Source organism: Anas platyrhynchos, chromosome 20 (genome assembly GCF_047663525.1).
Source record: "Anas platyrhynchos isolate ZD024472 breed Pekin duck chromosome 20, IASCAAS_PekinDuck_T2T, whole genome shotgun sequence".
Taxonomy (NCBI): Eukaryota; Metazoa; Chordata; class Aves; order Anseriformes; family Anatidae; genus Anas; species Anas platyrhynchos.
In genome coordinates this window covers 2,549,986-2,572,515 of record NC_092606.1, presented here as the reverse complement: position 1 = coordinate 2,572,515, position 22,530 = coordinate 2,549,986, and the positions used below count along the sequence as shown (strand labels likewise).

General features: G+C 38.0%; 1 protein-coding gene across 15 annotated transcripts in view; it reads right to left on the bottom strand.

The window, feature by feature from the left end:
- BCAS3 (BCAS3 microtubule associated cell migration factor) overlaps positions 1-22,530 on the bottom strand; it is a 353,580-nt gene that overhangs the window by 239,012 nt on the left and 92,038 nt on the right. For all 15 annotated transcript variants that reach the window (XR_011804336.1, XM_038165977.2, XM_038165973.2 and 12 more), the window contains exons 14-15: positions 12,307-12,440; positions 2,349-2,613 (exon numbers count right to left, since the gene is read on the bottom strand). Coding sequence is in view for 14 of the 15 variants with exons in the window: in XM_038165977.2 (XP_038021905.1) it covers positions 2,349-2,613; positions 12,307-12,440 (399 nt within the window). In the remaining variant the exon portion in view is untranslated. The remainder of the gene's footprint in view (positions 1-2,348; positions 2,614-12,306; positions 12,441-22,530) is intronic.

The window sequence follows — 22,530 nt, the reverse complement described above, 5'->3', positions numbered from 1 at the left end:
CATATAATATGGTTCAATATCCTGCCTGCCATCAGTTAGGTAAACTAAAAGATTATTGAAATGATTTTACCAAATGGATTATTTTAATTCAAACATTTTTTTTCTTTCTGTTTTTTTTTTTTTTTAAGACAACTGTTTCGCTTTGAGTCTAAAAACTCTTATTTTCATGTAAAGCACCATGGTGCTCTGGATTATCTCATTTAAACAACAACATGTGTATAAAATCCTACAGTTATTGCGTACTCTTATGCCAAGCCTGGTAGATGGATAGGAGCTGCTGGTGTTAAAAGAAACCCACCTGGATATGCAAGAAAGATACCAAGTTCTCTCTGTTTTATTTGTCCTCCATGTATCAACAAGATCTGTCATCTCCATAACAGCATGTGTGTGTGTGTGTGTAAGTGTAGGTATAAAGATATGTATATGTACATGCACTTTTTTCACATCAACGTTTTTCACACAATTCCCATCACTTTCTTATGTAAAATTTTCATATGAAGGCTTGCAAGTTAGCACCAAGCAGCCTCAGCACATACCCAACTTCTACTCTTTACAAAAGCAATGAGCACAAGCTGCACGAAGTTACCTGCCTGCCTTAATTCTCAGTTCCATGAGTGGCCTTCAAATGCAGCAAATTCTTTAAATAGAGCAGTGATGTCTGCAGAGGGATCTTAACAAAACTCTGATTTTTCAAGTCTTAAAGCTCTTGAGACACATTCATGCATCCTGCTCCCTTTCCCTCAGTAACACCCTGGCCCATGCATGTTTTTCTTCCACCTAGAAAACCTGCCCATCACTGAGGGTTCTAGAGCAAATGAAACTGATGTTTCTTCTCTAAAAAAATGTGAAAACTATTCAAAACTTCAAATGTATCTAACAGTACTGTAAAGGCCGCAATTTACTGCAATTTCCCCTGACAGGAAACAGAATTGGTTGTATGAAAGCTACACAACTTGATAGTTCCTTCCCTCCTCTATGTGATGTCAATAGTTAGAAGGGATTGGATGTGCTGTAGTAAACATTTATTGCAATCCCAAGTCTGTTTCAAGCATGACGTGCTGAGCTGCTCTACAATGATGAGAGAGAAGGAAACTACAATGGTAGATACACAAATATCTCCAACAAGGAAACTAGAGAGAACAGTTTGGGTGCCTTCCAGTGGCTCCAAGCAGAAGAGCGTGGCTCCAGAACAGCTATGCAGAAAACCTGGTTTAGAAACATCCACAGGAGAAAACACAGAGGCTTCTTGAGAGACAACTCTTGTCCCCTTAATAATCAACAAGCCATAAAAATGTTCCTCTCATTCAGAAATCTCACAAAGGTTATCTCTAGCAGTAAAGATGCTGACTATGACAGCACACAATTGGGGTTTCACAAGCATTTCTAATCCTACTCATAATTAGGGAAGAGGAACTGTTCCTTGTGATTTTTAATACTTTTAGACTGGAGAAATGTGGCTAGCCATCCCAAACTGGTATTTAAACTTTCACTTTGATGGAAGCTGTGACTTACTCTCAGAAAGGAGAGGTAAGGATGCAGCAAATTCTGAATCCAAACAAGCCTTCCAGTTAAGGCTTCGTCAAAGAGAAGGGCAAAAACAAGCATGCACACCACAGGAGGAGGATTTAAGGTTTTTAAGCTTCCTATGATTTTTTCCCTATGTACATTACTTTGTCACATTGTCCCCTTCCCCTCCAAAAAAAAGGGAAAAAAAAAGCTAAAAGGAAAAAACAAACAACAACAAAAAGGCGGTCAAAAACCTATGTCCTCAACCTCATATTGTCTAGTTTTCACATTTCTCCTTGATGAGTATTTATTGTGGATATCCAGATGTGCTTCATGATCATCCACGTGGATGAGCAGTAAGAATCCTGAAGACCTCCAAACTTTCAGTTTAGAGTAGAAATTATTAACACATCTGTGGTAGCACAGTTTACTTAAGTAGGCTGCAAAACTAGAGCTATCTTTCTTAAGTATTTATGCCTTGGCTCATTCCTGTAACATCTGCACACCCCAAGTACTTTTGCGTAACAGTTGCAGCACCTCACTTTATGAAACTCAGTTTTTAGTGGCAAAATCTACACGGGTAAACAATGAACTAAATCAATTACTGCAATATGCAGCAAATTCAAAGCTTCTGTTTTTCAGGTTGTTACCAAATACTACTTTACTGAGAAGCTGGAAGACGAGGTTTTTAGGTCAACATCTCCAATGGTGTTTAGGAACCGAACCCTTGCGTGTCAGGCAGGGGGAACTGAAGTGTTTTGGAGGACAAGGGTATTAGCAACGCAGAGGGAAGGTTCTCCTGACAGCGCAGGGGGGAGATGAAAAAGAAAAAAGGGGTTTACCATGGAGTGGTGAGCCAGAAGGACTGCTTGACAGGCCTGGAACAGGGCTACAGCGTCCTCCTTGTTTAGATGTCAGCTCTTGCTCGATCTCTTCCAGCCCCGCGCTCTTCTGGAATCGGCTCATGCGGTTCACCACGCGGGGTGACATGTGTGTTCGGACGCAGGGCTGGCCGCCGTACGGATTGATGGGGAAGACATGGGAAGTGCCCCGCAGCGTGCTGACCACAACCCAGCGACAGTCATGGCTGAAGGAGATATCTTGTACCTAGAAAATTGAGACGTGAAATGGAAATGTAGTCATCCATGCACACGCACCTCTGAAAGGAAATGGACTAGCATGTTTTAAACAGAAGACAAATCTTAATTGGAAATGTTAATAAAAAGACTAAGTGTCGGCAGTAACTTGATTTTTTCTCATAAATACCGACTGAACCTTGCTGCAGTGCAGTACCCAGTTCCAGCCCTTATGCACTTTTCAAAATATTCTGAGATTTTTTCTTTTAAACAGGCCTGAACTTATCAAAACATCCCAGGATGCAAAGCACTACATAAAGCCACAATGACTTGATGTAATTTTCAAATAGAATTTAGTTCTAAAAAGAGTTGGGAAATCATTTCAATTACATGTTTTGTTATTTGCTTGCTTATTTTGATTTTTAGAAACTGCCCACAAGGGGGAAAAGGGAGGGATGAGAACAAGAGAGACATCTCATCCCTGGGCCTGATTTTGACAAATACTGGCACCCAACACTGTACTTAAAGTTAACAGAAAAACCATGTCCTACATATCATGTAACTTAACCAACCCCAAATCAATGGCCAGGATTTTCAAAAGCTGTCTCTGATGGTCTCTGATCCTGCTACTCAGTTTGTCCCTCAGTGGCACTACCATCCATCCAGGTGTCCCATAACTAAAACTTCTGGTTTTCTGGGTTTAAAATGTTGTCAGGAATAAACTTAATGACTTTGGCTATTTTTCTCTATAAAATCACTCAATTTTACAGGTAACAAACTTCATTGATCAGCTCAGCTATTAAAGTCCCAGGAAAGAGCCTAGTTAGGTTTCTTCTTCTACATATGAGTTCTTATCTATCACTTGAGAAATACAACCATTACTTGGAGCTTAAAATGGTTGGTTTTGAAGCAAATATAGAAATACAGGAAAAGTATTTTCTATTGTAGTTACTCCTTGCATGGATCTCAGGTATGAACCCCAGAAGGACTTCATTCTCTTTTAAGTGTGCTTTACATAACACTTTGATGGAAAGCAAATTCTTGCTCCTTGAGGAATGCTTTACAAGCGAGATTAAACTTTGTTTCCAGCCCCATACTGGCAGACAACTCAAGAAAACAAGTAGTCTAGGGTAAAATGATTTATCATAGAAAAAAATCCTAAACCAATTCTTCCAAAAATGTTTTTAAAGGTAAAAGCTGACTAAAAAGAACTACATAGAGAAGTGGGATTTAACACGGCAAACAAACATAGATGAAGGATTAGTTTTCATTATATTATTAAACAGCATAAACTAAATAAAATTCTTTAAGATTTCACTGAAGCCAGTTTTACAATACACTAGGTACTCAAATTGGAGTAAACACAGATAAAATCTTGACAAATATTCCAGAAATGCATTCCAGCTATTCCAGACAAAAGCAGCAAGTATTCATCAAAGTGCAAGTTTCCAACTGAGCCCTGAAGCCTTTGAGATAAAAAAAGGATTTAAGTCTTGTGACTTGTGACAAGATATTTGGCTGACAGACTGTCACTGCACAAAATGCTTCATCAACGTTACATAGATAAACTAAAAAACAGCGCTACACACCTGCTCTTTTCAATTACGGTGACATATCCAAACGATCTGCTAGCGATATGGCTAAACAATCTCCCTGAAATCTGACAGGTTTGGCACTTTCAGTGATTCTGCTCTTACTGACATAAAGTCACAGCACTTAGAGCTCCTCGTTTGCCTACAAAGTGTTTCACCTTAATAGATTGCTCAAAAAGGATTAGAGACCCCACGGGGATTAGTGAGAGCCAAAAAAAGAAACCCCAAAGCTGTGGAGTCTGAGAAAAACTATGGCACCAGGAGGGTTTAAATACCTGCAGTTTAAAGGGGCGATTTGTACCAGTCCAAATCAAACCTCCCAACCGTATACAAATTGCCATTCTCCATTATAATAGAAAAATCATTAATACGATAAAATCATTAAGCCTACTGGAATGTATTTCCAATCCTAATTAAGGCCCTATTTTTAATCTCTGGTAATATGAAGAATGGCCACATCTGTCTTTACACGCTGCCGCCTTTGCACACATCCCTGTCTTCCAAATATTTGGTATTCAATTTAGATTGAGTTTTCCGTTTCCCTTCTGATCTCCCCAACTGTCTGTCCCAGCCTCAAGGAAGAAGCTTTTCTCTTCCTTTCTCCCTCTGCTGACTTGCTGCATGCCTCCAACACAAGCTGTTTCTATCTCGCTTAGTAAACTTTGTATAGTTCCCTGCTCCTTGCCAAAGAGTCTCCTGCCCTGAAACCCCGGCGGTCTGAGGGGACTTTGCCCATCTCCCTGCAAACTGACATCTCGGAGCCGCTTTCCCAGGGCAGACACACACAGAGGCTCCCCGGTACTTCAATGTCACCGCCCAACTCTTTAAATCACTGCTGTCACTCACGTCTACCCCATGCCCTCTCATGTTTTTGGGAGAGCATTTTAGAGGACGGTTCCATGAGATGCTGGAGGAAAAATTGTATCTCACTGTACTACATAATAGAAATGTCTGTTTCCGTTTTAATACTCATTTTTTAGTTTGCATCCTTACGATTATGTTGTTTTTAAAAAAACAGCACAAACCCATCTGTGCAGCACAAAAGAGTCCTTAACTCCTCTTCAGCAGAACTGGAAGAAAGCAGGGGAACAGGCTGCGAGGAGAATGCTTGCTACAGCATTCTCAGAAATCACTTGAAAAATCAGCTGTGTGTGTCCATGAAAAGAAAATATAAATTATCACATCAGACTTGCTATTATCCACCACACTGTTACTGTACATTGCGCAGAGTTCTTGACTGCTTCTAGTATAAACAAACTGCACAGTGGCCCATTAGTGGTTTTCAAGTTTATGCTAAGCGTTGCAATTTATTGCTGTCCTTTAGGTTAATGTACTATTATTTCATGTATTTATAATATATTTCTGGATTTGTTGTTAATTATGATGTAATGTTTAGATACCAAAGATCAATCAAGACCCCACAGTGTTTACAGATATATGTTAATAAAGTACAAAGTACACTAGATCTCTCATGATGTAAAGTTTACTCTTTAGCTCAAGGTCAACCTCAGATTTAATACTCATGTCTGTATTTCAAAATTTAATCTGTCTGTGCCAATAAAAGGAAATACAGATCTGTGATTTTGCTTAACTCAGGAACATTTAAGATACTTTAAATTGCAATATCAAATAGTTTTGAGGGGAATAGCAGCACTTTCTCTTAGCTTTATGACTACTTCCTCCTAGGTTGTGAGCTGTTTGGTTACTTAAGGTTCGATCTACATTACTTGGCTACCCAAAAGTTTTGGTGAAATCCCTGGTACCTCAAGGTCTGCATTAGGAATACCAAAGCCTTTGCTGGCCCAAAAGAAGGCGCTTCAGACAACTCCAGAGTGTTGTAACAGAGCGTGTCCTCAGTGCTCCTCTGGCCAAAGCAGATATTCTGCAACTCCTGCTGTACTCAAATGTTGTCCTTCTTTTATGGAGTATTCAGCCTGCTCCACGAATTCCAAATAGTGCAGATGTGAAATAAGAATCCCCAGTCACACTGCTTGGGTCGTCCTCTTGGAAATGCTTCTTTGTAACTCCATGAGCCTACCTTCCTGTGCTTGGAAAATCCTTCAGAAAACCCCATGAAAACCTAGCTTTTGTGTTCAGAGTCTTAGCTAAGACAGTGGGGTAATGTAGCGTATGGACTCCTACAGGGGTATGTCGTGGATCTACCGCTCGAACTGAAGAGCAGCTTCCAGGACTGTACAGACCAAAACATTATTTCTGATATTATGAGAATCTGGAGGAAATTAGCTGAGCCTACATCTTCAAAGACGATATAGATTTACTTTTTATACACAGGAAATCTATTTAAGTTTTTGCTATCATTCTTTATTCTCACAGCTTCTCCAAATTTGAATATGAAGTTAATTAGAATATAATCATAACATTTAAAAAAAATAGTTCAAGCCATTAACTGGGACAAAACAAAACAGAAGCAAGGGCAGCACACAGAAAACTTATTTTAAAAGCAGTTGATTGAAATGGGGTAGTCAGAGGTATGGCTGATTACACAAGGAATCACACGGGACAGGCAGTGACCTTGTTTACCACGACTCCTGGGAATGAGTGGCAGCCCATACCCAGCCTCTCGATTTCATCGCTTCTGAAAGTTAATATTGTACTAACCTGCTGCACAACACTTACATTTATGCTATCACTTGTTTTCTTACAGCGGAGAAGGAGCTGTACTGGGCTATCACGGTACCTATAGGGCAGAGGCGAGTGATGGGAAAGAAGGGGCTGCAAAGCCCCACACTGACGTGCTGCTGCTCGTGTCCTCCCAAGGCACATCCCCTCCTGATGTGTGCAGAAGGCAGCAGACAGCACAGCTCACAGCACTGCACCGTGAATATTCACGGTCATTACAAGAAACAATGATTAAAATGCATTTTGATCTTCCTAGTGCTCTTCTTCTCCTGCTGCCCCTTTTTCAGGTGTGGTAAATTCCACCAGTAACTGTGTATATTCCTGGGCATTTTACTACGTTAAATCGTACCTCAACATTGAAGTGAAACAACAATAAAGCATGAGCAGCACTACTGCAATAGGATTGTAATCCTGTTTCATGCACCCTATGCACTGTCACAGAGAAAACATGCCATTATTTGAAGGACATGACCTAAGTATTTAATTATGCTGTGCAGGAAGATGGCAGAAAGAACAATTAAAAAAAAAAAAGTGCTGAACAACATGAAAGCAGCAGTGCTGAGGAGGTAAGGGTCAAAATTAATTAGAGAACTGCTCTGTATTTAACTTTTGTTTGGTTGAGAAAATTAAGGAAATGACATGACAACAAACATAAATGAAAAAATAATAAAATCATGAACTACACAATATGATTTATCAGACCCACATGGACCTAACTCTGCCCTCCCTAAGTAGTAAAAACTGATTTCGATTCTGTATAAAAACAACAGCAGAACCTGGGCACACTGAGGCATTCAGGTAGGGTCCTCCAGCCCGAATAGCTGCTCTGTATTAATAACCAACATTGCAGGCACCACCATGCTTTGAGCTCAGTCTCCCCTAGTTAGCTAAGCTACTTCTAACTGCAGCAGTTTTTTTATTGTCTGCTTTCATCAAAGACCGATCAACTTCTTTTAATCAATCTTTATTATTTCAAGACTGTCCCCAGATTCTTTCCTCGAAATGAGTAAGTCTCTCTTCCAGGGAATAGTTCAATAATTGTGACTCCATAACTATGCCACGATAAAGAAAGAAATTTCCATTAACCATGAAGGTTTATATCAGACATTTGCTAACCAATCCGGTGTTTCACTACCTGGACTCAGTACGTGATGCAAGTTTCAATAATCTCCATGAAATCACAACAGGAAAACATGCACGTGTCCCACAGAGAAGTGTAAAACAGCCTGTGTTCTGGGGCAGCCCATGCTGGAATGTTTTTATCATTCCCTCTGTTTACCTATACTGACTGAAGTCAGTTATAACAGCAGTTTGAGAGGCAGAATAACAAAAGTCTGACAGCGTAAAAGATTACAGAGGACCCTGGCCACTAGCCCACTGATGCTATCGTTCCGTTTATTTGTTCTAGGTTGAGATAATGCTGTTTTCAAGGATTTTTTTTTCTGTTTACAATTTAAGATCAAAAGGAAAGGATCATCAGGTGACAGACTAACTTTCATCTGCAAGTAAATGAACTTCCTCAACTCAGAACATGCTATATCTTCATTAAAAACTTTATAAAATGCTCTTGGATAAAAATGAGTGCAGTGAGTGTTGACTCACAATGCAAGAACTGTTACAGTCAGAAATCTATCCTTAACCAAAATGGGTGCCACATACACATTTTTCCTTTTGCAGCAGAATTGTGCAAGCATGGATCTCTAACAGCTTTAGTACTCTCTCTGCCACGGTTAAATACGACCAGCACTCACAGTGGGCCTTCGTGATTTAACATAGTGCATCCAACATGCTGGTTCTTGTTCTCTTAAGAAAAAAAAAAAATCTAAAGCCTAAGTAGGTCTTAAAGACTAAAAGATCTTAATTCAGTGTAACCAAAAGACTGGCTTCTGACTGTGTTTGCAGAAAAGTAACTTGCAAGTTGTGACCTTAGGACTCACATCACTCAAACCAACAAAGTATCTGAGTACTTCACATTCTTTCAAGGCCGTTGTCCTCACAATTCCCTTAGGAGACAGAGGTCCACTTTCCATCTTAACCCATCTTGATCTTGGTCACACAAAAAAGCTAGTGGCTTAGTTAGGAACTGAGTGATCTTCACAGTCTCAATGTTTTATTCAGCTGATAAGACTTCTTCCTGTATTTGCTGCTCAAAGTCAGCTAATACAACATAGATTTGCAATAACAACACTTTAATGCTCAATAACACTCTGCTTCATTGTTCAAAGCATGCAGAAAGAGAAAAGGAAAACCGTGTTATGAAGACCAGCTGTGAACAGTCTGGGAGAGTGCTACTACTTACCTTTCACTTCAAACCAGGAGGAAAACAAGCTCAAGAAACCTACTTACCGCAGCACAGCACCTCAATCTCCCTCAGCATCCTGAAGCCAATGCCAAGAGGACTGCAGGGCAGTAAAGCCCTAAAAAGATCACTAACAATTTAGAAGACAGCTAGCAGCTGCCTTTGGACACCACTCCAGGGGATGATGAACTCAGGTAATTCAGAAAGTGCTTATGATCGTACACTGAACAGCAGCACAATCTGCTGTGAGCTACATTTTAGAGCACTGAAAGCTCATCTTGGGAAACTTACAGCAGCCTCATCCCTCTCTCCCCCATCCAACAGAAACGTTCCAACTAGCATGGCTGGAGCTATCGGGATAGACTGTCTGGGCAAACACAACGTTCTGTATTGAAACAAATTTTCATTTTTCCTTTTATAAAAATCCAAGTGCGAAGTCTCTGTGTTACCCCATTCATTAATGGATGATTTCAGTGATGCTGCCCGGTTGGAGTGGCCATCTCACTTCAAATGCTCAGTGCAAATTGTGCTTTGGCTGAGGACAAGATCCTGACATCCACGAAAGGAGACAACCTCTACAGATCTCTTCTCAACCACTCTGTGCATTTCAGAAATAAAGAAAGACAGATACTGTCTTTCAGGCTGAATTTTCTCAACCCCAAACCAAATCAGACTTTGTCATGAATTTAGAAAAAATAATGCACAGTGGAGCATATATTCTTTAGTTTTATTAAGTTAAAGTAAAGGTATAACTAATATATCCGACTTCATAGAAAGACATAGGGGTGACTCAGAGAGACTACTTGTTTGCAGTAAATCAAACAGAGATTTAATAATGGCAATTTCAACACTTGCTTCTTTTTCTTTACTAAACATTAAGCAGGCAGCTTAATCCACTTAAGATGCTTCTGTACACAAGTGACAGAGAGGAGGGACTTCCCGGCACCTTCTCTGAGGAGGCAGGTGAGACATACAAAGCTACTGGTCTGCCCAGAGACCATGAGGGATGAGGTGAAGTAGATGATTTCAGTACAGATATTAAAATACCAATATAACAAGGGCATACGATGATGTTTAAACCATTTATAATGAGAACTAACTAAACTAGTTTTGACACTGATAATCACTCGTGTCCATCAACATAAATTAGAACTTTTTATAGCTCCAGTACAGAAGGTGACCTTCAAGACCATTGGCCTTGATTCACAATTAGCTTTAAAACAGGGATAAAACGTCTGGTTGCAAATGTATGAATACTGTTCCAACCAAGAAAAAAGGTACGGAGGCTTCCAGAATGTCTCTCAGAATATCTGCATTGAGAATTTTAAATTGAACAGCCTCCAATCTTCTTGTCTAGTGCTACTCACACCCTTCTTACTACACAACCAAAAGCACTATGTTATTCCAAAAGCAAAAACAGAAACATCCATTGTATTATGTAAATGTTTTAAATGATAGATGTACATTGAGAATCCCAGGTACCAATACTGTTGCTGGATAGTTTAATTATCAAGGGATCTGTAAAATCCACCAATATGCCTCAGACTGGTTAGAACTTTCTCTATCTTATACTATTCCAAAAGCTATACTGTTCATGTCCCAAATGAAAACTTTGTGGCAAATGAAGAAAAAAATTTACTATGTTGATTCTGAAAATTTTAATGCAATACCTTCACACAGATGCTAATGCTGTATCCAAAAGACTTGCATCAATAAAGGTTTAGTCCTAAAACATGTCATGTTTGCTTTCCAGTGTACGCCTTAAAAATAAATTTATCAGCTGTAAAATAAAGAAGAACGTCTTTGTTCCTACTGACTGGACTAATACACTTTGGTTATAGGATATTTACATTTTTTTTCTAAGAAAGCAAAATAAAAATGACACACTAAGGGCATTATATTACACACTCTAGTAGATGACAGAGTATAAGTACAGACGGATCTCTAATAAGTGCCTGTTATATTATTTATAAAAAATATTTATGAGATAATTATTATATGTATTACCCCATATATTGAATCATTTTTTCCTAATTTCCTCTCACTTTTCAGATTAGCTATTCCTTCCTATAAGAAACCATTACCTATAATTGTAATTTCATTTTGTCAGTGCAGCAGCAGCAGTGCTTTGGGGTGTTTAAACCACCAGTAATTTATATTCACATAAACTAAAACATTATCAACGACTACATTATTAAATAAAGCTGCCACACCTTCCTAAAGGTAAGGCAAAAAACTTAAGGGAAACTGCACAACCCATAGGAAAAAAAAGGTTTGAAGCAACTGTAATCATGGTACCACAATAATCCAAGCTTCCAGTGTCAGGGTCATAATCACAGTGCCCGAGGCTTCTCTCTGTCACACAAGTTTACATCTGCCAGCCTGTCACAAGCTTGTGCTTTCAGTGTGTAATTGCATCAGCAAGTGCAAGACTCATTTCTTACCCTCTGGTGACATTTTTATTTATGTATTTAAAACAGGTTCTTCAACAGTTACTCAATGCTACAAAGGTGAGGCTCTCCTGATGCCCAAAAGCAGTGCAGTGACGGATCTAGGCAGAATACATTGCACTACTCCTACCACAGTGATGCTTGCAAACACTGATAGAGTGATACCTCTAACATTTTCCCATGTTACCAGTAAAACAGTTTATTGAGCATTTTTGAAATATAATTTCAGACCCTTTCACACTATTATGATCTAGCCTAACTTAATCTTTAGGAAAGGGCTTGTCAAATTGGCAAGTTAAAACTCTATCACTACAGTCTCCAACAAGATCCCCCATTTTGCTAAAGTGTGGATAAAAGTTAATCACAGTCCTTTGATTAACTCTTGCTTTCAACCCTCTGATTGCCTTTCTTTGGCTTTTACCACCCAAGTCAAGCAAACCCTGACAATTGCTTCACAGGCACTAGACAAATGTTTAACATGTTACATGAGAAAAGGTTAAGTACAAACACAGCTAATAATCTGGGCTCTTTGGAGGCAGTGTCATATCTGAATAAATCTGACAGCACCTCATTGTAAAGGGCAAGAATTTATTATTGTCCAGGTTAAACGCTATGCTCTTATCCTTTTTGCGGCTATAACATAAGAAAGGCTCTTTCTGTGCTGAAACAAACATTAAAGTGCCAACATACACAAAATGTATAAGGTGTCTGGGGATTATTCTTCAGCAAATAGTTTAACTTACTTTGGCTTCAGTCTCTCCCCTGTGAAGTGTATACAAATGATGGACGGCACTTTGTGATGATGACCAAGGATGTGTCAGTATTTGAAAAACATGGAAATCATGGCCTAATGTGTCAGTAGTGACCAGCAACATCCCTGGGTAAAAAAAAAAAAAAAAAGAAAAGAAAAGAAAAGAAAAAAAAGAAAAGAAAAGAAAAAGAAAAGCACAAGAGATTAATCACTTCAAAAGAAGAGGCTTAAGAATGTCTATCTAAAAAAGCTAGAGTGTTTTATAATTTGTTTTCTGTAAACAAAAGAAAACAGTTGCAGGAAAATTACTGAATTGTAAAGGATTCATTTCATAAAAAATGAATCCAAACTTCAACTGAAATCATACAACACTATGACTGCTGAAGTAGAACAGTACAAATCTATCAAAGTCAATTGAAAAATCTGGGAATATTCAAACTAAAATTTGTGTGACCAATATAAAACAATGAAGTGATGAACACTGGAAACTCCCAAATGCTCTTCACTATAAAAGAGCCAGTATGAAAAAAAGATTGATGTTTCCACACTATTTTAGAAAGTAGAAACAGTACAAAACACAGCTAAAATAACCCATACCAAAAACAATACTGAAGAAGCATCTTTCTTATAAACGTATATGAAAGAAACTGTCTGATTTATTGCTTGAAAGGCAGCAAATCAGAGTTGAGAGCTTTCAAGTGAAATATTAAATTAGGTACTAACTTCATTGAAAACAGGCCACTGATGGATGTACTGAAATGATTAAATTAGAAGATCAGTAGAATCACAGTAACTTATATATGCTGTTTACTTTTTCTCCTTCTATATGTCAGTCCATAACCCAGTTTTAACTTTACAAACAGATATTTAAGGTCAACTTACCATAAAAGCTTAAATTTTTATACCAAAAAAATAAACATTTTGCATATATAAGAAAAGTACAGCACCATGGCACCATTTAAAACTACAATAAATACACTTCAGATTTATTTTTCTCTGTAAAAATGTCCGTATTAGCTTATTAATGAAATTTACCACCCAAAACAAACATCTAACATTTTATTAACTTCAAGTGCAAAGCGATTTAAGCAGTTGAGTAGGTACATTTAAGTGCCTTCTAAATAATTTTCAAGGTATTGGTAAAGAAAACCAGGGATTTTCTGTACAGTTCTAGTTGTGTTGATTCTCCACTTAAAACAGAATTGAAATCTCTTATCCTTCAGGAAAAAAATGTAGGTCTTCACATTTTACATGACACCTATTCAAAGGACAAATGATCATGTTATTTCTGTCATAAAAATGTTTGTGTTTTCAGTTTATTTACCCACTCACAGCTGCTAAACAAACACACTCTGTACAAATTCCAAAACCCTCATGCTTAATTACCACTGAAGTCCATCACACACCACTTTTAAAACTTCAGAATTAGACTGGGAAAAAAACATAATAAAGCTCTCATGTTCTGAGCAGCAGGGAAACACTCTCTCAGTAAAGATTAAGTTAAATTAACTTTTCTGCAGAACCACCGTTACCACATCACTCCATCGCTGCCCTGAGTGTTTTCCCTCCTTGACAGTGCTGAAATACCTCTGCCCTTAATCCCAATAGGAACATTTCAGCCAAAACGTCGACCTTCTGGGCCCAACGGCATTCCCCGAGCACGCGTGGGTTCCCAGGAGGAGCACGGCCCTGCAGGCCTCCCCTCACAGCACCGCCACAGCCCCTGCACCTCATCGCCTACAGGCACAGGCCTCAGTTTCTCTCGACCGTCACTTTTAGAAAGATCTTGTGAAGACAAATACTTTTGAGAACGAGGCACGCCAGCAGTAAGATACGGAATTGCAGAGAAATGTAAATTGCATATAGAGACAAATTTGCCTAAAAGTTTCCTTTTCGGCTTGACCACTGTGCTGGTAGGGCTTGGACAGAAAGCCAGGCCACCCATGTTGCACACAACCATTTCCTCAAAATCACACAAATGCAGAATTTTAAATCCGACCTCAGCAAGATTCTCTCCAGTAGACATACTTTCACTGCTGCAGGCTGCTGCTCCGGGTCTGAGTGTTAGAAATGAAAGAGAGTTTGTTATGGAGCTAAGAAATCCACGAGTGCATTTGGGTATTATGTTTGGGCGGTAAGGCATGCGAGTTGAGGTTGGTCTGGATGTTAATGTTGGCTTAACTGGCAATTTCCTTGATTTGTAGTGACTGTGTTGATAGGAAATACAGCTAAAGTTGCTCAAGTGCAAGTCAGCCAAGTCTTTAGTGTGGGATTATGCACACAATTTGCATTAATTCTGTTCTTGAAACATCACAAAATACACTTCCCTCCTAGTGAAGTGTGCGGTCCTCAATAATATATAGCGTTTCCAGTAGAGAAAATTGGAATCAAATATAGGGGGTTGTGTGCTAGAATTAGGCTGCCACTATTAGTGGAGCAAGGATATTCCAGAAGACCTAATTCAACAGTATTTGTTTTCTGTATTCGCATGTTTGCCTCTCGTCACACATTAGATAGCTTTACAGGGAAGTCGAGTGTGCTTTTGGTCCTCTTGACCTCCCTCTTACTCCAGATGGAAAGGACCCTTGGAGAAAGAAAAGCTGGAAGAGATGAATCCATAAGGCTTCTCTCAGCAGCAAACAGTCAGCCTTCACAAACCCGGATTTTTTTTTCCCCAGAGGTGCTAGAAGCCTTTTATAAATGAATACGCAGAGCTGAGTGCACCCAGAGCTTTGAGCACACTTTTCATGTGTATCCCATCACATGGCACAGTGCAGTGAGGATCGTAAAAAAAACTCTGAATGAGCCAACAATCTGTCTGGAAGCTGGAGACAGAAAGCTGCGTAATAATTACGAGCCAGTGAAAACACAGGAATTACCATACTGCATTGTCCATCAAATCTAGCCATTGTTTAGCTTACCAGTATCTTATTTCCAATATTGGCTAGAAATGCAGGTGTCTGTGGATGGCGCAATAAACCCCACAGTATGCAGACATGATATAATTTCACCCTTCTCACAAAGAGATTTTTCCGTATCAGTATTTTCTATCTACCCCTTGCTAGGGTGCTCACTTTGGGAGCACACACACGAAGAAGCAGGTCACACAAATCTATATAGCATACGGTGCTACCTGTTCATTCTTTTGATGACATACGCAGTATTGGAGCAAATTAAGCAGAGAAATGTGCTTGCCTATCTGCAGTTCTGATCATTTCCATATGATATAAACACTTCTTGGTTTTGTATTAATGTGCTCTACTTGCCTTGGGGTTTTTTGGGTTTTGTGTTTTGGGGGACTTTTTTTTTGATAGCTTGAAGAAGTAGAGGTGAAAGATAATATATTTGTGGGCGGAAAAGAATTCGCTTAAAGACAGAAAGATGGGTGGTATCTGATTTGGCAATTTTGCACATCTAATCTAAAATCCTGCTGTCTGTCACTGTTTGGAATAAATGCATTTTATTACATGAAAGCCAAAAGAAAACAGGCCCTTCACTTGTATTAGCAATTATTTTTTCACTAAATTAAAGGAGCAGATTTCATACTCACATTTGCATTTGAACTACAAATATCTACTTGCAGAGTTGTATCAACACAGAGGTCCCAAGCACAATACCACAGATGTGAAAGAACATACACTTACAAAACAGTATTTTCAAACATCTTACTTATTCCTGTTATTCAAAGAATAGGTCACTAATGTTTTAGAATATTTGACTTGGGTTTTGGTGTGGTATTTTCCATCTCTCGTTGCTTCACACCGACGAATCACAGTTTTCAATTATTACAGCTCAACTCTTTTGTTCCTCTCTCCATCTCTCTGCCATAAAAGACCGCTGCAGCACTCCGTGACACCAGGAGAGAAATACCTAATCCCAGCAGAGACGCACGAATGCGAAGCGTGGCAGTTACCTCACTTTCACTTTCAAGTGCAGGAAACTTCAGCTCCGCTTTCTGAAAGACCTTGTGACAGTTTTCCCAAAAAGTTGTTTAGACGGAAATATGGGCTAAAGCTGTCATAAGTTCATTCCGAAATGTTTTCTCTTATGATGTACTTTATGTATGAATAATCATAGATGAAAAGTGAGTAATTCTCAAGGATTTCCTGCTTATTTTTCAAACTGGCATTAATCCCTGTTTAACAGATAACATCTGAAATCAATTGAAAGTCTTGCATATACAGAACCCAGTGGAAATTTATGTGCACAGCAGATATTACTTAGTATGTATCTCTCGGCAAAATTTTGATTTTTTTTTAATCTGTAATGTGAGGTATGCAGCTAGGTTAAATTAATGACTGTTTTACTGTGTGGTTTTTCAAATCCACAGAGATGATTAAAATCCAGTTTAAAAGGACCTGATGTCCTAGATGCAAAAAAATTAAGATTACTGAAGCTTTGTTTTACCTGATAGACACATCTGCCTTAATTTAGAGCTTCCTGCTTTTCATGCATTCTGTTTGGGAAACAATAAGCTTCTTTCAGGACAGAAACGTTAAAAAATACAGAGAATATATGCATAAAAGGAAAAACCAGTACAGATGTAGACTGTGGGTTAAGAGCTATTTATGCAGTATCAGAAGACTAAACCAGACTCTGGCCTGGCCATAAACTAAGCCCACGCCCTAAATGAGGTGCCAAGCCACAAAAAGCATTTGCGTCAACTGGGAATACAAGGAAAAGAAGGACTTCTAATTATAGGGCCTGGAAGCGGAAGCCCAGAGTGATTAGGAGTTGAGGCGCTGCTGTATGTTTATCTGGGAGCTTCCTCTCGCTCGCTCTCAGCCTGGGTTTGATAGATGAGGGTTGGCCTAAAGGGTGGGATTGAAGTTGCTGATGGTACACAGAGTTCTCCACAATCCAAAGGAGACGGAGACTGAATACTAAGGCTTCTGTGGCCTTGTAGGAACATAACTCTTTTCAGCTAGGCGTCAGCTGGTTAGCCCAAAAGGCAAAATTAGAGAGCAGCAAATCTCAGTTGGGTACTTGCTATAAAATCTAGGAAACCTTAGCAGCCTAAGCATCTCCACCACATCCTATTTATAACACCTATCTAACTGCATAGTTGTTTATTATATGTATACAAATGAGATACACACAATTTCACCCTGGGTTTAGGTTTCATGAGTAAATTCACTTTAAATAATGCCATCTTTCAGAATAACAGAAGGTTTTTTCCTCCTTCCAAAACAATGTCATTCTGTAATTACATACCGACAAACTCAACACGTTCAAGCTGTGCTGGATTTGTTATAAAAGACACTAAGAGTACAAATTTTAAGAAAGCAGGCGTACAACTGCATGAAGAAAACATGTATTTATGGATACACTTAAATTAAGAATGCAATTCTTACAATTCCATGCACATGGAGACCTGCATAGCCATTGCAAAAATATTCTGTTTATACAGTGATAAAAAAAATAAACAACTTCTCAGATTTTTTTTTTTTTTTAGTATGAGAATAATGCCATGAAACGTTACTATTATGCTCTGTAGGTTTTCAAAGGAGAGGATCAGAGCGCTCAGTGGAACCACGCTGACTTACAGTGGCTCCTGATTCGGTCCATATGCATTTGCTCTGTGTTTCTTCTCTCTTTGTGCTAATTGGATGGATTTCTATTTACTGCAGCTCCTCCGCAAAAGCAGCCTTGTACAAATCACAAAGATGTGACGAAGCTTATATGGTCCATGGTTTTATGAAATGTATGACCTGACCTACAAACAGTAGCTTTATTTATACTCACTTAACTCCTCTCTGAGGCTGATGCTAATCAAAATATATCCAAATATTAGTGCTACTAAGCCCGTGTATACTTCTGAGTGTAACACATGTGCCATCATTACAAAATTTGGTCACAAAAAAAAAAGACTGACCGAAATAAACCTGACTTTAAAATCAAAATTCCCTTACAAAAATAGAATACATAATGATATCTAAAATGTTCAAAAATAAATATTAAGAAAAAATCACAAGGTCAAAAGAAACAAAAAAAAATAAAAAGTTATTTAGTTACTAAGTAATTACAAGCTCTGGAGATCCCTATACACTGTAACACTCTTAGGACAATTAAATATTTAATCTGAATATTTGGAGCTTGGGGATGATGTATGGAAACTGTCAGACATTTACCATGTCCAACAGATGGCTCAATGGTATGCTTTATATACTAAAAAACTGTTCAACAGCTTCAAACACTAACTGACTACAGCTGATGGCCCAATAAATACTAAATCTTTATCAGGATGGATTTCTCCCTCCCTAAACTAAAGAACGCACACTGAGGGCAGCTGAGTAAATGAGGGCAAAAGATCAAAGGGAACAGACTCCCTTTTCTTTTTAACCCTGCTTGTAATTCCTCCAAAAGGGATCCAAACCCATAGCCACCACTGTTACATTAGTGTTTTGGGTTTTGTTGTAGTTGCAGAGATTGCAGTAAACATTTTTACTGCTGAAATATATTGTCGTGTTTTTCTCTTTTCATCAGAATAACAGCAAAGTAAATGTTACAGAGGCAGGGTAAAATCCTGACCTCCTTCAAGTCTACAGAACTTCTGCCACTAGATCGAAGATGACAAACAATTCTACCCTTTCCGTATAGTTGTGCACCTTTAATCCTAAAAGACATTAACAACTCATTAACAATGCCTGCTGCGCTAAATGACTGTTCCAGTAATAATTTTAATATATTTTAGAATTAATTACAAACTGATCATGTATCAAAGCAGAGTATATTCACCATTAGCGATAGCCAAACATTTCAACCTTTACAAGAGTCCACATCATTCTTCAATATATCCAGTATTATATTAAAATTCAACTTGTTTACCTGTGAATTTCACTGATTTTAAAAAAATTTAAGATTTCTATAAAAAGGTGACTGTATAAAGGTGACTACAGTACCAGCTTTCAATAAATTGTGTGACTTTCTCCAGTAGAGTACAAAACACAGAAATTACATATATTGTAAATTAATGTTAGATTAGGGCAACTGCATATTTTTAATCTTAAAGAAGCTAAGATACTAACACTCCTGCATTTTTGAACGTGAGGAATAAGAGACTACAGAAAGTACTGAAACTGTCAGAAAAATGACAGAAACAGGATATGCAGAAAAAGACAGGAGACCGAGATCATCCTCCTCAAGGCCTCACATCAAAGGCAGAATTTCTGGCAGTAATGAAAAAAAAAACATTAAAAATTGTATATAGATGGAAATAAATTTATTTATCTTCTATCTGCAGTAAAAGACAGGTGATAAAGCAGAACAATTTAATCACACTGGTCCAGTGAAGTATCTTATTTGCATGCAGATTATCAGTTTGATGACGACAGAGAAACATTCCCTATCTTCTTCCCCCTCCTCAAAAATCAGATCTCCAAAAGAGGAAATGAGCTCTATTCAAACCTTCTAGGAAATACTGCTGCTGACTGCTACTTATTTCTGGTTTGGGGATAAATTTCTTTGGAGATCATAGGTTCAGTGCTTGGATTAATAAAGATCTGAACCCTGAAGTTTTCAAAAAGGTTAAGTAGTGATGGATTTAAGCTACTGATAACCATATCTTTCTGAAATTTAAAAATGGGAGAATTAATGCACTGTAAATCACAACAATAGCCCTGTTTTTGAACACCTTTCTTTCACCTACACAAAATGCAGCCACACAGCTTTGATTACAGGGTTTCATATACATTTCTTCTCATTTCAAGATCCTTTTCAGTGTGTTTCCAGAGTAAAAATCACAGGAAACAAAAAGTGATTTTATTTAAGACTATTTTTCAACAATACCTACCTAACTCATAGCTATTTGAAATTCTAATTATTTAATAGAGAACTTAAAATGAGCAAGAATTCCCCCTTTATTTATAATACACCCTCAAGTCTTCCACCTTCAGCTACGAAATGCTCTAGATTTAAGGGAGTATTTCTATAAAATGAAAATTGGTTTTCTGCAGGGAGGCATTTAAGAAAAAGAGGAACAAAGGAGGGAGGGCTCTACACAAATAGAATTTTAAAAATAAAGAGGAATACGGAGCTGAAATAATTTCACAAAGAGGCCATTCTCACTGAGGTCAACCTAACTAATCACTACGATGAGACAATTTGTTCAAACCATAGTTTGTGCTAAAACAGACTGGCTTTTCTTGTCTTTGATAGTTCTCTTTTCTACATTCTTGCTGCCAAAAACTTTGACTGTTAACACTTTTCCTTCACAAACAAACCATAAAGCAATGCTAGCAAGCTATAGATCATGAATTATTTCTCACCTTCTGCCCAGGCATATACAGACATAATCTTTGTAATTGCAAGTCATCGAATATGAGGTCATTCTGGTATGTTTAATACATTTGTCATGGAAGGCAACAATTCAAGTCCAAATAAATATTGAAAAAACAAGTTATTATTCTGTCATTAAATAATTACAGCTTATTTTACTCCAGGTGACGTATCCAGGATGGTGATATTCCAAAGTAAGATTAGTCGTGCAAACTTGAAAGAAAGTTTAAGAAACTTAAGAAACGTGCAGTTATTATAAATGTCCAAGGCACAGATGAGGTGCTGGTTGCAGGCGTATCAGTATTTCACTAAGTTAGCTTACACAGCACTTGCCGTTATAAAAGACATCTCTAAGCCTTAAGTAATCCACATGCTCACTAAAAGTCTGATTGTACAGGTTAGGTAGGAAAAACAAAACAAAACGAAACAAAATCTGTTAACGTGTGAGGCCCTATCAATGCTTCCCAACAATCAAATAAGGTATTTTTCTGCCCACTTGCTCCAATCAATGGGAAAGACTTCTGCAGAGACATTCCAATTTAAACCTCTTTAACTATTAACTCAAAGCCTCCATCACGTTTCAATATAGAACATTTAAATAATCAGAGGAATTTCAGGTCCGTTAAAGGTGCAGTCAGGCATCAAAAGGGGTATACAGCTTAATCTGTTTTACTGCTGGTCCAACATTAATTTTCTCATTATTAATGGACGGGAAAACTCTTTTGTAACCAAGGAAGCGTAATTATTTAAAATTTAGATGTGTTGCACTTCACAGCTCTCAGATGCTAAGCTGGCAGGAGTAACACTTTTAGAAAGCAGATCATTTATTTACCACATTTAAAGAAAAAAAAAAACATAAAAATGGTACTTCTTTCTAACCTTTTATTATCTTATTTGAAAAGTTTCTCTCTGACATCAAAATTACAGTAATCAGCAGCAACAACAAAATCGAAGTACAAACTGAGTTTGATGTGCCATTTACTGGTTTCAGCAACGGAGTCAGAATCAGGGATCCTACACAGTATTGTAGTATTTGCTGCCACTCAGTAACTGTGTGACCTTGAGTGAATGACAGCTTCTCAGTCTTTAAACTTAACTAAATTTAGCTTTCAATCCCTAACAATACAAGCTTGAAGTTCTTATAGTTTGTTTTCAAGATACCCACCTTCTCAACCTGTCCTGTTCTAATAAACTGGATTGAAATCGTAGCAATAGCTTTGAGTTCTGCTCTTTGTTTCCTTTACTGTTTGCAAACTTCTTTTCTAGCCCCTTCCCCTTGCCTTGCTGGAATTATGCCACTATTCATTCAATCAACTACCACAGCTTGAAAAGTCTCCCACTTCTTGTACACTGAGAACTCCTTTCTCCCTCTCTAAACCTGTTTCTTTGGAATCTTTCTTATCATGAATAATCTTGCCCTTAACTCAATAACAATCAAGTGTTACTTCCTATATCTTTCCTGTCTTATGCAGAAGTTTTCTTCATCAAAACATTCATCCTGTTCTGAACTTGAAAGGTAGTTATATGAATTTACACTTCTGTGTGATATATACATGTATATATAACATATTACTTAGTATATATCAGAATGTACCTCCCACATCCCACCAATTTAAAAGCTGTGCTACTGACAAATTGAAGGTATATTTAGGTATTGCTACATTAACATTTTACTTATAGTATTTCCAATTTGTTTTTAAGCATTTGTACTGAAAAATATTGCATCTATTATTCCCCTCCCCAAAAAATGATAAGAACATGACAAAATCCTGTTGCTGGCAAACACTTCTATGGATATATTTAAGATGTGGACAGAGAATCTCTTATTGAAATGTGCTGTCCCAAGAGAAGACCACCACTAAGCTAACAAAATGTCCTTTCCAGAAGCTGTAAGTCTAGTTACTTGCCTTAACAAAATCGGTAATCGAAACACAACCTC